Below are 16,031 nucleotides of genomic sequence, written 5' to 3' on the forward strand. Positions count from 1 at the left end.
TATATTTCTAGTAGATGATCTTTTCACTCTCAGCGTAAGTGATGGGGACAGACCACGTGCACACCCACTGTAGTGCGAGTTAAAAATAGGTGTTTGACTTTAAGAGTGGAAAATGAAGTAGTTGAGCCGCAGGACGAGGACGGAGAGATCTGGGGGTTAACCATGACTTAAAAATAGATACAGAGATGAGAATGGCCTACAAACAAACAAAAACACACAAACAGTGACTTTTTGAAAAACAAGAGGGTAAAGTCAAAAATGATGATGACAGCAGTGACCGCAGACACACTCACACACGTGCGTCAGTGTCCGTGATAACACATCATTTACGAAGCTGCTCCGAAAAACAACTAAATGTTCCGAAAGAGTTTTCGATTCACCAAGTGATGCAATAACACTTAATCATATATCGCATTAACGCAATTTAGGGCTTTGCGTAACTGTATTACTGTTTCGGAACATTTAGTTGTTTTGGAGATGCGTTAATAATAATACGAGAAAGAGTAATGTTTTCAATGTTCTGGTTGTTCAAGATGGCAAGCCCGTAAATGGAAGCAGCTCGAGGCAGATATTATGAATTTAGCTAAGATAAGCTGAGGATAGTTACATTAGCATTCGTAGCTCCAGCGCGAAATTAAAAAGACAAACATCAGACGCAAAACGCATCTTCGATTAGTTGTATACGAATGGTCTGTTTTTTGAGAAACGGGACTGAGAAAACCGCCGGAGGAGGACATTTTACATTTTACAGGTCAGGCTACACTTGTTAAAGGTCAGGGCAGAGGTGTTTATTCTTCTGCACAGATAGAAGAGGAAAAAGGTGACAGCAGAACATTAGCGATTCTCTCTCACATCAGGAAGAGGGTTAGGTTTAGGTATCACGCTTGGTATTCCGTGCTCTTATTTCCAATACTGCCTTTTCTCTCGTTCATTTTAATTACACCACAGTGCTGTTGGATTCTTGATTCTGATTGGTCAGATGGTGTTTTCTCTAACAGCAGTGCTGACAGTAGTGCAGCCGGAAATCTCAGGTATATATTAAGGCACTGTAACTGCACGTAACTGCAAATTCACAGGGACTTCTATGGCAGACACTCCACAAATAGGTTTTAAAATCACGCTGTTATTTAACAAACACAAACCTATAATAGAGTATGTAACTTTAATTCAACTTTGCAGTTTCTCTGTAACATGGCAAGCTGCGTTTTTGCCTTATTAGCTTCAAAGGAGAGAAAACAGGAAGCTGGTGATGGAAGGAATATGTTGCGCAAGACTGAGTGTAACTACAAATGGGTAAAAGTGTGATGTCTGGTTCATTAATAAATTAAAATTGTCAGAAAACTGCTGTTCAGGATGTGCAGTTTTAAGTTATAATGCAGCTAGGAATGATTTATGAATCCTTAAGTAACTAGAACATAGTACTATGAATGAACGCATAGAGATATGAACACACACACACACACACAGTTGAATTGAGCTGTGATTCCACTTGAATTTAGTCATCTGTAACATTATCCTATATACTTAGATATTCACAATAAAGTATTTATATAGTTATTTTGCATTTTTAAATGGTTGGCTGACATAAATACGCATCAAATACATATATTACAAATCAGGAGCTTGAATTACATGGAAACTCTCTAATATTTTAATATTTTATTAGACTCTAATAAGTCTTAATACATATTCATCAATGGTTAATTAGTAAAACTTATTACACTTAATAAACTTATTATACATTTGTTTGGATTGAGAACTGAATACATTTTAATAAAGGTACCATGATGACTTTCTAACTACATTTTAATTAATGTTGTTAATACTAAGCAAGGTTAAGTAACTTGTGTAATTATTTAGTAACCATGTTTGTAATCGTATGCATTTATCTTTAATTAGCATTATTATATACTATATGTGGAATTAGCATGTTGTTGAAGCTACTAATTTAGGCAGCTTGGTAGTTCGTTAGTATTGATTTTGGAAGAAGGTTCGTAGCTAAGCTTTAATAAAGACTGTAAGCATGAATATGTAATATGTAATAGAATTTCTATGAATTTAAGATAGTTAGTACATAGCTAAAATGCTATTTAATTAGCGCATAATCATGTTTCTTTAAGTTCGCTTGCAGAAATTAATTAATTAGCATTAATTAGCACATAATGAAGCTTGAATGAACTTAGAATGCTTTTCCATTTTCCATTAATATTACTTATTAATTTGTGCATGAGTTTTAATCTAATTAGCATGCATTTCCATGTGATGAGCAACTGAACTTAAAATTACTGGTGATGGTATCAGTTTGGGCATGAGAGATTTAATTTAGGCTTGACCTTAACTTCTTTGAGAATAACAGACATGTGGGTGAGGAGAGAGACAAACAAAGAGAGGCAGTGAGAGAAAGAGGGAGAGAGAGAGAGAGACAGACAGAAAGAGAGAGGCAGAGAGAGAGGCAGAGAGAGAGAAATGGACAGAAAGACAGACAGAGGAAGGTATACGTAGGCTTGCTGTAGATAATAATCTCACTTCTGTATTTTCCCTCTACAAAGAGCACCTGTTTACATACACAGACTACACACACACACACACACACACACACACAAGACCTGCATATTAATAGGTTAGCCCACATTATGGATTGATTGACAGTTATAATAAATTTATAATATACCATATAAGACATAAAAGCAATTTAATATACAGTTTTTTATGCAATTAATAAGCAATTAAGGTTTAAATAAGCTATTATGCATCAACTAGTATAACTAATTAGTAAAACTAATATTAGTTTTAATATTATTTTGCATGCACATATATCTTATAATGTTTTTGGTAACTTTGTATTGAGATTTTTTTCTGGAAATTAATTCACACAGCTATCTTTTAATAAAATGACCATGCATTCATGTGTGACTTTCAAGAAACTGATTTGCATTTTTCCCTTTCACTTCATATGCAGTCATTATGCTAGCATATTAGCAAAGTAATAGCTAATGTATATTCATAAAGCTGTAATTTATGTAGCACATCTCACAGTTTTAATAAAGTGCTAGCAGTAGCATTAGTAGTAGTAGCTAAAAGTGTATAATTATATTGTTAGCTTTAGTTATGTTTTTATTTAGCATGCATTTGTGTGTGTAATAGAACACGGTCACATTTTTTAAATAAAGTTGAGATGCACTTATGTATTAGCGTGTAAGTAAGGCGGGTTTTTTTATGTAATGAAGTCAGGGCACATACTGTATTATAAACACTTGATAATATTTTATATAGGTTTATGTGAAATGGTATCTACATTGTCATTGTAGCTCCAGTGCAGCATGAGTATCAAACATCACACACTACAACATGTCTGATTTTTGCAAAATTACGCATGCATTATGTGTACTACGCATTCGCATTGTTGTGCAATTAAATCGGTCTAGTTTGTGTTGTTTACTCAGAACTGAACTCAGTGGGCAACGGAGAGATTACGGTTTGCCGTGTAGGTGGAGGGAGACGCGTACATCACACTGCAGCCCACTATGGGTGTTTCCTTCTGCATACACACACACACACACACACACACTCACACACACACAGACTCACTCTAGGCATTGAGTACACAAACCTCCATTACACTGAATCCTCTGCTTCTTTTTTACCTCTCACTGACCTTTACCCTTCTTCATACTTACATTCACATGTGTGCACTTTTTAATAAAAAGCGAAGAATTGAAACTGAAAACACACATGCTCACAGGTCTTATACGTCTCACAGTGTATTAGTGTATTAGATATACACAATCATGTCCTGCATCACAAGTGTAGTTCAGCTAATCAACTAAGACATGTTTGGTGTGTGAGGTCTGCTTTGGAGTTATGAAGCTAATGTAGCAAACTGCTTGTCTATATCGTTACATCTTCACCTCTAAAGACATTCTTTGATATGTTTAATACGAAATATAACGGACAATTCTGTTTGCAAACCTTAGACCTCGCCTCCTAGTTGAGTCTGATTCTGCTGAGCAAGTAATTTTTTAGCTTCAAGATGGAGCTACAACAGTTGTTAGCTCGTTTTATTCTTTTATATAGATTATAATCTGTCATACAATGTCAGAAACCACATCAACAAGTCGGTTTCACACAATAAACAACACTATAAAGCAGTTTAAGGTAGGCATGTGAAGATACAGACACAGTTTGTGCTAAATAAGCTGTTTTTTTTGCAACCAAATTACAGCTGGATAAACACAAACTAGTGGCTACTAACATCTTCAAATGTGTTCATTGTCTTCATTAGAAGATTCTATGGCTAGTTGTGAAGTTGTGAATACTTCACTTTTGTGGTATTCACAACTTCAAAATCATGGCAGAGCCCATGAAAGTTTGGTTAGCAGTTGATGCTAAGTGTAATAATGTCGTAATTTTAGTCACGCAGGGTTTTTTTTTAGGAATTTACCAACACGTCTGAGGGAAATGTTGATATTCCCAAATGGTTTGGTCTCGTTTTCACTGTCACTGTGCATTTTCATTGTTCTTATAACTAAACATGGCTACATGCCAGCTAAGTACAATTCATTTCTTTGGTTGTACATAGCCTTTAACCCACACATCTGGAAGAAATGTTGATGTTCCTGATATTTTTGTCATTTCCACTGTCACTTTGCCATTACATTGTTCTCAAATGACTAAATGGCTACATGTCATCCAGCCAAAATGGTCATTTTAACCATACAGAGTTTTTTCTTAGTAATTTGATGTTAATATTCCAGAGAGTGTCTTATTTCCTCTCTCACTGTGCCTTTGCACTGTCACTGTAAAAGAATTGGCTAAAAACAGCTAGCAAAAAGAGTAATTTTAGTCATATGGGGTCCTTTTTTAGCAATTTATTAACACATCTGAGGAAAATGTTGATATTCCAGAGAGTGCTGTGTCATTTCCACTTCCACTTTGCCAATAGATTGTTCTCTAAATGACAACATGTCATCTTGCTAAAATTGTAATTTTAGTCATATGGGGTCTATTCTTAGCAATTTAGCAACACATCTGAGAGAAATGTTGATATTCCTGGCATTTGTGTATCACTTACACTGGCTATGTTCCAGCTAGTTAAAATTGTAACGGTTTTTGGTGTTGTTGTTGTTGTTATTGCTCAGAGTTTTTTCTTAGTAATTTACCGGCACATCTGAGAGAAATTAAATAATGTTGGTAATTTTCTTACCAATTTATCAACACATCCCAGGGAAGTGCTGGTATTTCTGATGGGTTTGTGTCACACCCTAGCTAATATTGTAATTTTAGCTATATATAGGCTTTTCTAATAATTAACGGACACATCTGAGAGAAATGTTGACATTTTAGACATTTTTGTAGCAAAATGTCACCTTGCTAAATTGTAATTTTAGTCATATGGGGTCTTTTCTTAGTAATTCACTAACACGTCTGAGAGTGATGTTGATATTCCTGACAGTTGCGTATCATTTCCATTGCCACTGAGTTATTACATTGTTTTTATAAATAGACTTATAAGCTGCCTACATTCCAGCTAGCTAAAATTGTACATTTTTTGGTTGCTCTGAGTTTTTTCTTAGCATTTTACCAGCACATCTGAGAGAAATGTTGATATTTCTGACAGCTTTGTGTCATTTCCAATACTACTATTCTTTTACATTGTCCTTATAAATGACTTGGCTACATTCCAGGTAGCTAAAATTGTCATTTTTGTCATAAGAAGTCTTTTCTCAGCAATTAACCAAGGCATCTGAGGGAAATATTGATATTCTTGACAATTTTGTCTCATTCCCGCTGTTACTGTAACTTTACATTGTCTACAAATGAGACCTTCTGGCTACACGATAGCTAGCTAAATCATTAGCCTCTTTTGGAGTAACAGCAAGGAGCCTTTGGGGATCCATATTGCCCAACCTCATAGCAACACTCAATTCTGCTGACTTTAACCACTAGAAGCATCTTGTGTCTTTGACATCCTATTAGGTTTTACCTTAAGTATGACATTAAGCATCATCTGGTGTACTGAGACCTATTTTAGCATTTAGTGTATGTACAATTCTAGGTCAGCTTTAAAGTATATCGTCCTGTGATGATATCAGGCTTTTTCCTATCCATTTGCGATGAAAGATGCATGGCACGTGTAAAACCTCAGATCAAAAACATCTTCATTTTCACACTTTACTTACTAGACTTTGTAACCATCCAAGCAAAGAAAATTCGCCCCCTCTTCCCTACGCAAACATATAACATCATGTGCTTCTACCTCATCTGCCAGAATGCAAATTCTAACATTTGTAAGGTTAATGATCAAATCAGGTTCTGTAGTAGGCTAAACAGTTTATCATTCTTCTCGGTCTCTCTCTCTGGGGAGGAAAAGGTCCCACATCCCCTCATTTGCATTTTGCACACTGCTTTAACACAACAAAGCTCCTAAAGAGGTTGAAAGAAAGAAGTGAGACTACAGAACATGTCACCTATAATAGGCTTTTTGTCGTTCTTTATTTCGGAGGAGATACTATATACTGGCTCATGTTAAATACACCATTGTTGTATCTACACATTATAGTGTAATGTAGTCAGTATTAACAACTAAAATTCTGAAAGTCCAAAACATGGTATCACACTTACTAATAAAAGTTTATAAATAATATAAGAATTTGGACATGTCCCAAATCACACTCCCTATTTACTATTTGGCAATATAAACACTAACTCAAACATCTCACTATCATTAGTGAACTGTGGATATGTCCCAAACCACACAGTGTACGTGTAGTGGATGAGTAAAGTTGGCAAGTATTAAATCCAGTTTAATCACAGCCTCAGAAGTTTTTCCCAAGAGCTACAAAGTGACTGATACCTTTTGCACACTTTTCTGGCTACAAGCTTCAGCATCGTGCATCTGATTAGCTCTCCTCGAGTCCACGTATATGCATTTCCCTGCCTCGAGTTTTCCATGGACAAACAAACATCTGTACACAGCAAGTTTCTTGGAACACGATGTAGTCATTGGACTGAAAGAAAGTTCACAGAATCCCACTTCTAAACTTTATTAGTATAAGTTTTATTTGAAGCAGATTGTGGTAGAGATCTATGAAATGATCCAATATCCCAAACCGAACTTTCTTTTCACTATATAGGCCACATAAACACTATCACAAACATCTCATGATCATCAGTTCAATGTGGGCATGTCCCAACCACATTAAAACATGATGATTCCCACATAAATATATAAAGGTTAGGGCTTCTGACACAGACGTCTTCCTTTTTCTCTGCCCTTCTTTTTCTCTGATATTTATCCCTCAGACCTCACCACTTCCTCTTACATTCATCAACACATTCAGCTTAATCATTTCCTTAGTAAACTGATTCTCTACACATTATGTGGAGCGGTATTTAGCCTACTTAAGCTAGCACTTTATCAATGTGGATAATGAGAGCCTTACAATGTGTGCCCTGCAATTATACGTCTTCTGTATACTGATAATTATTTAAGTAAGAGTCAAATATTCAAGCTTGCAGAGTGTGATGTTCTTCACAGCTGTGTGCTGGGGTGGGAAGAAGAAGAAGAAAAAAAGGAGCTGAACAAACTGAAAAAAAAAACTTGTTAGGAAGACAGAATCAGTAGTGAGATGAAACAATGACAGCCCTATGAGAGAGTAGAATAAAGGACAAGCTGGACTTATTCAGGACAAAACACTTTGTGGACTTTTGCAATGGTCATAGAGTGTGACACATGCTTCCAAAAAAAACAAGAAAAAAAACAAAATGTAAATATCATAGTGCATAATTATTTAAAATCAACACACTGTGATTCCAGTAAAATACTGATTCATGCCAAATATCATAAAAATCAACAAGCAGACAAAGCTCTTTTTACACAATAGTGACAAAATTAACAATTAACAGTATTCCCTGTACAACTGTAACATAAAATTAATACCATGTCACAATAGCATGTTTTTTTTTCACTCCAATATCCAATCCAGGATTTTTTGTTTTTCTGCAACTGATACTGGATATTGGATCAGTGCCATGGATCTCACCACTAACTGCTTCAAATAAATTTTTTTTTTTTTAATTCTGTAACTTTTAAAGCTAGTGATTTAAAATTCTGCTATTTTTTTCAGTACACTGACTACAAGATGTGTTTCTGGAAAAGCACATTATGCCACAATGTCCAATAGTTGATTTTCCAGCTGGAAAAAGATACATGGAAGAGAGGAGAGCCAATCAAACTGCAACCTTCAAGATCCTGAATCTTGTAGCCAGAAAAGTGTGGAATAGATATCAGACTCTTTGTGGGCAAAGCATCTGAGGCTGTGTTTAATCTGGGGTTAATTCACACCAATGGCACTCATTTACTACGCAGTTCGATGAAAATAGTCCAGGAGCACTTTTACCCAATGTAAAAGTAGTGCAAACTCATGAATTCAGGCTTGTCATGATGAAGTGACGTAGTGTTGAATACCACAAGAGTAGGCCATTCATGTAGAATCAGATAAACTTGCTTAACATGGTGGTATTCTATAATAAATTTGGTTTCATAAGGAATATGTAATTATGTCAAACCCTGTATTTAAAATGGCACAGTCAAATGGATGTGTCCCAAACCATACACCCTACTCAATATATTAGTCACAGAAACACTGTGGATGTGTCGCAAACCACTCAAATATTTCTAGGTCAAATAAACACCATCACAAACACCTAGGTCCTCTGAGTCCACTGAGGACGTGTCCCAAATCACGCATCCTATTTGTTATATTGGCAACATAAACACCATCACAAACGCCTCACTGTCATCGGAGCGCTGAGGACGTGTCCCAAACCACATGGACTATTCACTTTATAAACCACATAGACACGCTGATCAGTCCATTCCGGATGTGTCCCAAACCACACATCCTATTCACTATATCGGCCACATAAACACCATCATAAAATCAGACCATCATGAGTCCACTGTGGACATGTCCCAAACCACACATCATATTTCCTATATAGGCCACATAATTCTAATCCTAAATGCTAATTCTAAAGTGTGACGCTAAATGCTATCTTATACCACTTGCTCTTTACTACAATCTTAAAAACTAATGCTAACCCCTAAGTCCTAAGCCTTAACATTAATATTAATGCCTACGTTTAAATGATAAATCCAATCCTAAATTCTAATTTTAACCCCTTACTGTAACCATAAAGACTAACTAAACCCTAAACCTAAAACCTAATTCTAAAGTTAAGAATGCTAATCCAACCCCAACTCTAACCTTAAACTATAAATTTAACCCATAACTCTAAATACTGTAAATGTTTTATTCTAAACCTTAACTAGAATCCCATATCCTCAACTCTAATCTTAATCCCTAACTCTAATACAAAATTTCAGCTTTAATCTTAATCTATGTGCTATTTACTCTACAGGCCACATAAACACACTCTTCAGTCCACTGTGGATGTGTTATAAACCACATGCTCTATATGCTCCCTAGGCCACATAAACACCATCAATGAACATGAACATGTCTGAACTAAACATCCTATCTATCATACAGACTACAAGCACACATTATTGGTATTCTGTACCTGTGTGTATCAGCGTGCATGGTTTGGCAAGTGCATGGGGCATTGTGGGATTTCTGATTCTCAAGGGATCAGCCTACGTCTTACTGTGAAAAGACAGTGGCAAGTTTGGTTTCTTTTTTGTCAACATGACTTTTACACAATGCTATTTATGTACGAAACCAACCCACAACTGAGTTAGCAAAAGAGGAACTTCAGGTTCTAACAGTAATCGTTTGCCATTTCACATTTGGTCTCACTGCCGTATCCACAGTTTTCTCTCCTTCAACACTTTTTTCTTCACCAGTTTGCCATGCCACTTAGTCTTCTTACGAATTTGGAAGTGCATGAATCATTTCGGCTTTCTATTTTCTGTTTCTCAGAATTCACTATTTACCTGCACAGGTGTGCACTGCACACTGACAGTTTCCTGTCAACCTCATACACACACACACACACACAGAGAGAGAGAGAGAGAGAGAGAGAGAGAGAGATTGAGAGAGAGAACCCACAACTCTAAACCACTTTTTAACCTTAGTCCTAACGCCAATTCTAAAGCCTTCAAGCTAATCTTAAACTCAAATCACAAATCCTCACTCTAATCCTAAACTTTAACTAAAGCCTAACTCTAATCCCAAATCACAACTGTAATCCTAACACTTAAATCAAATCATAAACTCTCATTCTAATCCTAAGGCCTAACTCTGATCCTAAACGCTAATGCTAAAGCCTGACTCTGATCCGAAACCCTAATCTTAAAGCTCTGATCCTAAACCATAATCATAAAGCCTACCTCTGATCCTAAACTCTAATCCTAAAGCCTGACTCTGATCTGAAACCCTAATCTTACAGCTCTGATCCTAAACCATAATCATAAAGCCTAACTCTGATCCTAAACTCTAATCCTAAAGGCCAACCCTAATCCTAAAGCCTAACTATGATCCTAAACTCTAATCCTAAAGCCTAACTCTGATCCTAAACTCAAATCCTAAAGCCTAACCCTAATCCTAAAACCTAACTCTAATCCTAAAGCCTAACCCTAATCCTAAAGCCTAACTATGATCCTAAACTCTAATCCTAAAGCCTAACTCTGATCCTAAACTCTAATCCTAAAGCCTAACCCTAATCCTAAAACCTAACTCTAATCCTAAAGCCTAACCCTAATCCTAAAGCCTAACCCTAATCCTAAAACCTACCTCTAATCCTAAAGCCTAATTTTAATCTGAAGTCATGACCCTACATGCTAACTTTAACCCCTTGTTCTAACATTTTACTACATTTTAAACTCTAAATCTAACCCCTATATTCTAACCAACAATTCTACTTCTAAACTCTACTTTTAACTAATAAATCAAATCTTAAATTCTAATTTTAACTCCTTAATGTAACCCTAAACCTAAACCCTAATGCTAAACCTACAATGCTAATTTAACCCCTACTCCAACCTTAAACCATAACTGTAACGCCTAACTCAAAATACTGTAAAAGTTTCTTTTCAAACCTTAATTCGAATCTTAATCCTTAACTCTAACACTAAAACCTAACAGAAAACGTACCACTAATTCTAAACCCTAATTCTAATGTCTAATTTAATTACTAACTCTAATTCTAATACACACATTTCATGTACAAATATCTCACACACACTCCTAGGTGTGTTGTGGCCAGCAGAATCTTCGACATATACTGTGTATCAACTCAAACACTAAATCACATGTTTCACACACACACACACAAATATATACACACACACACAAATAATTTTCGTTCAGGTGTGACCAACACGAGCACCCCACTCACACACAGAGAGAGGCCTCAGGGGGGAGTCAGAAGGGCTAAAAAGTACCTAGAGTTCAGTTCTGTACTGAACTTTCCATCCAAAGGAATTCTGGAGGTTGACTCCCCCCCTTTCACTGGTATAATGGAACAGTCTGGCATGTAGGAAGATTCGCCATACACCATGTGTGAGGGGAAAAAAATGTACTAAAATTCACTCTGAACAAGTAATGGTGGTCAAGAAGAAGCGACTAGCTTCTTGCTAGCTCAGACATTTTTGTTTCAAAGAAAAGAAGTTATATTATGATAGAAAGCCGAACATCGATCTAACAAGCATCATTAGTCACCTCGCTTTAGAGTGTGTGTGAACCTTATCACCATAAACATCATGGGTCCAAACAATCATTTCAGTTAGCGTACAGTTAGATATTTAGAGAAAGATCTTGTCTCAGGACGCAAAAGTAGTTCACAGCATCACAAGTTGATTAAGACGGTGAGTAAACAAGATACTCTCGAGAGTTTGCATTATGTTCTGGGAAAATTCGATTCAATCCAATTTTATTTATTTATACAAACAAAAGTTTGTGATTGGACGGTTGCAACGTCAACGTCCAGTGACCTAATCCTTCCTGGTAAAGCAGGCGATTGCACTCTTGGCTGCATTTAGGTCCCAGACTCTAGTGAATATTAGAGGTCTATCAAGAGAAACTCTTGGCTAGTTAGTTGTGGGTTAACAACTATTAGTGTACGTGCACAATTTCACTTAGCAATAAAAGATGCTTAGTAACCGTTGTAGATTTGTTTTCACACAGACATACACAGCCAGGACTGGTCTCAGTTGTGCCGAGGCGTAACTTTACACCGCTGGTTGGTGCAACAGAGTAAAAATATGACCTACGTAAAAGCTATTTCGAGATGAGTCCTCATTTCACTATAAAAAACAAACAAAAAAAACAGGGGCCTCTTTTTTCTCACATGACAAGAATAGAAAAATTAACAAAAACAGAACCACTGACACACTGACACTCGAAAATGTGTTGTTATAGGAAAATAATCAACACCCGGGTGGTGTGATGCGGCCTGACGTCAAGCGGAGTTACTGTTACCCGCACCTTACGTTGATTATTTTCCGATAACAGCACATCCTGAAGTGTTTTATTCCTCTTATTCCACAGCAATTTGCCAACATTTACAATGCTTCATTTATTAAAGAGTAATATATCATACTTTTTATCCATTTATAGTTACATTTAATGTTGCGGAACATCTGCAAAGCAAGTTAGTTCCTGCTATCGCTTATGTTACAGATTCCTTTAAGTTACAAATACATCGTTCCCTCACCAAATCTGACCTATTTAAGACTTATTTAGAGCAACTGTGTGTGTGTGTGTATGTGTGTGTGTGTGTGTGTGTGTGTGTGTGTGTGTGAGAGAGAGAGAGACCATAATAATCAAAACCAGCATAATTATTCACAATGAAAGGTCATTAATGAAAAAAGAAACAAGAAAAGAGTGTGTGCTGTGACAAATGAAAATGGAACCACTGACACACACACACACACACACACACACACTGACATACACACACACTGATGCACAGCTATTGGGAGCACAATAAAATTGTGAGGCAAGGTTTAACAACGCACAAAACATCGATTGAAACTATAATCTTCGTAGTAGGAAGAAAGGGAAAGGCGGAAGTGGGAGAAGAAAGAGCAATCACAAAGTTCCGGGAGAATGGCGTTCCAAACTTTGGGGGTAATCCCACAAAAATATCTGCACCCCATTAATTTCTTAGGTTGTAGGCACGACCGGAAGACCAGCACTGGTGACCCTGAAAGTCCGAGCTGGGGATTAGTCCTGCAGGAGCTACTGTGATGTACAGCACCAAGTGGCTGTTTATGACTAGTTTATGTTCCTTGACTAATAAATCAAATATTAAAGAATGTTTTCTTGATTTTTTTTTTTTTTCGGAAAAGTGTGCTTGTGGCACAAATAAGCGCAAGTTCAGGTGAAAAAGCGCCACCACTTCAAAACAACAACACCAACAAATTAGTCATTTTTACATCTCACACACTCGCACAAGAAAAACTCAGAAACAGCACAGCTGATGAAGGACTTTTAGTCTGAAACAAGCTGTCACTTACATGTTTCATTCTGACAAGATGTGCTGTTCTTAAAAAAAAAAACAAATCAACACCAAGATGGTGTGATGCGACCTGACACCAAGCGGAGTTACCGCATTTTTTCAAGAACAGCAAGTCCTGAACCGTGTTTTATTCCTCCTCTACCACAGCAATTTGCCAGCAATTGCAATTACAATGTTTTATTTATTAAACTATGACAAATCGTACTTTTTATCCATTTATAGTTACGTTTAATGTTGTGAAACAACCGCAAACCAAGTTAGTTCCTGGTATCACTTGTGTTATAAATTCCTTACGCTACAAATACGTCGTTCCCTCACTTTTCTCTCTCTCTCTCTCTCTCTCTCTCTCTCTCTTAAATTGATAAGAACGCAGCTTGTCATGTTACTCCTTCATCCTGAAGCCTTACTGTTACTGACTGTTACAAAACTCTGACACTGGAGACTCCTTCCATAAATGTTAAATAGATGTCGCCTTACAGAAAACTTAACCATATCAATGATTTTTTATTGTTAAATAATAAAATTTCTAAAATTTGTTTATTATTAGGATCAAATTACGTCGAGGATGCACCACATGACTGAATGAGTTGTTACTATAGAAACGATAACGTAATAAAAAGCTATAAATCTACGTAAGAGTTAGAAGGTCATGATGACTCTACACTGTAATATATATCGCTTTTCGTTACGTATAATGATAGAATTTTTTATATAATATAATTTTATCTATTTAATGGTATAATTAATTTGAGATTATCCTGATGTATCGTCACACTGACATATCAACACAGCCTTAATAAGACAGATCCATTCATTTCCTGCTTTCTTTCGTGTCTAGCTAGTGAGGTCTCTGATACACAAATGTGCAACAAAAAAATTTAAAAAATCTTGCTGTAGCCTAGTGCTGACCCTCTAACCTTTGACCTCTGACTAAAAATTCTACCTCCCAACAACTGTACACTCAAAATGTGCTTGTTCCTTTCACTCTTTCACTCACAGATTCCTCCATTACAAGCTTCTGCTTCAAAATGCTAGCATGAATGATATTATTTTATTCTTTTTTATTTCCTTTTTCTGTCTTTCCTTTCTTTTTTTTTAAAATATGTTCACCTGGAAATGACTTCTCAGCTTGCACTCTCAAGCACCTCTGTTCTACAAATTGTTACACATATGAAGTATGCTCGTTTCTTTCTTTCTCTCTCTCTCTCTTTTTTCTTTGTTTCTTACTTACTTTCTTTCTTTCTTTCATTCTTTGTTTCTTGCTGTGTGTCTGATCAGAAATAGCTACCTTGGAAGACACGGCCTACAGATTATAAAAAACAGGAAGTATGCCTTTCTTTCTTTTTTCATTTTTTCGTTCTTTTAGCTCAGAGCTTAATTTAGTTGGCACTTTAGTTTCTTTTCTTTCAGTTTGTCCTTCTCTTTCACATCGTATAAACTGTTAAACTAATACAGTTAGTTTGCTATTCTTTCTTTCTTTCTTTTCAAATTATTTGCAGTCAGTTTTTTTCCTGTTGACTCTTAAAACTACGAAGAAGGTTTTTGCCTGTTTTTGTGACATATGTAACTATACAATACCTCTCTGTCTCTTTCTGTCTCTCTATCTATATTTTTTCTATTTCTCTTTCTCTGTCCATCTTTCTCCGTGACCTCTGACCTTGTACACTTCTCCGTATGTCCCTCCTCCGACCCGCAGCAGCATCTCGAAGTCATCCTGTGGGTTTTTGGTGGAGATGTCCAGCGCTGCTCGGTGCTGAGAGTCCATCGTCACGGCAACAAACACACCAGCATTGGACACACACTCTTCTGCATGTGTGTGAGTGTGTGAGAGAGTGTGTGTGTGTGTGTGTGTGTGTATGTATGTGCGTGTGTGTGTGTGTGTGTGAGTGATGTTCTCTTGTTCTTTAGTGCAGCAGATTCACTCAGTTGCTCTCACATAAAAAATGAGCTGTATACCTTCTTCCTTCTCACATACTGGTACCTCCCTCTGACATACACACACACACACACACACACACATTTACACACATTCACACTCTCTTCTCCCCTCCCTCTCTATGTGGTTCATTTAAATCTAGTTTGGTTTTATTTCCTGTTTGGCATGCACATTTGTGTGTGTGTGTGTGTGTGTGTGTGCACTTTGCAAAGCTGCACTGCTAAATGTTTCAGTTTCCTGTAGTGCGGCGAAGTGAAACAAGAAAACCTCCATCTGATCTCACAGTTATCACACACACTCACACACACACACACACACACACTCACACACACACACACACACACACACAACTTTACTTGAATGGACAGTAATCTTAAATCTTATTGCATAGACAGATAAAGATAAAATTAAGCAAATTAGAATACATTTCTGCAACAGACTTTTTATTACTGAATTCATTTTATATATTTTATTTTTAAAAAAAAAAAACATAAACTTGTGTATTCTTAATTCTCTGGCCCCATCTGATGGTCTGAAATTGCTGCATTATTAGAATAAAAAATCTGAATTGTTTTAACTCTCTTACACCACCTGATGGTCTATAGTGAGT

General features: G+C 36.5%; 1 protein-coding gene across 1 annotated transcript in view; it reads right to left on the reverse strand.

The window, feature by feature from the left end:
- LOC113544616 (mitogen-activated protein kinase kinase kinase kinase 5) overlaps positions 1 to 15,450 on the reverse strand; it is a 42,632-nt gene extending 27,182 nt beyond the window's left edge. Inside the window, exon 1 of the mRNA XM_026943520.3 lies at positions 15,143 to 15,450. Within this exon, the coding sequence (XP_026799321.1) occupies positions 15,143 to 15,250 (108 nt within the window). The 5' untranslated portion in view covers positions 15,251 to 15,450. The remainder of the gene's footprint in view (positions 1 to 15,142) is intronic.
- Between the last annotated feature and the right edge of the window lie 581 nt (positions 15,451 to 16,031).

This window comes from Pangasianodon hypophthalmus, chromosome 14 (genome assembly GCF_027358585.1).
Source record: "Pangasianodon hypophthalmus isolate fPanHyp1 chromosome 14, fPanHyp1.pri, whole genome shotgun sequence".
Taxonomy (NCBI): Eukaryota; Metazoa; Chordata; class Actinopteri; order Siluriformes; family Pangasiidae; genus Pangasianodon; species Pangasianodon hypophthalmus.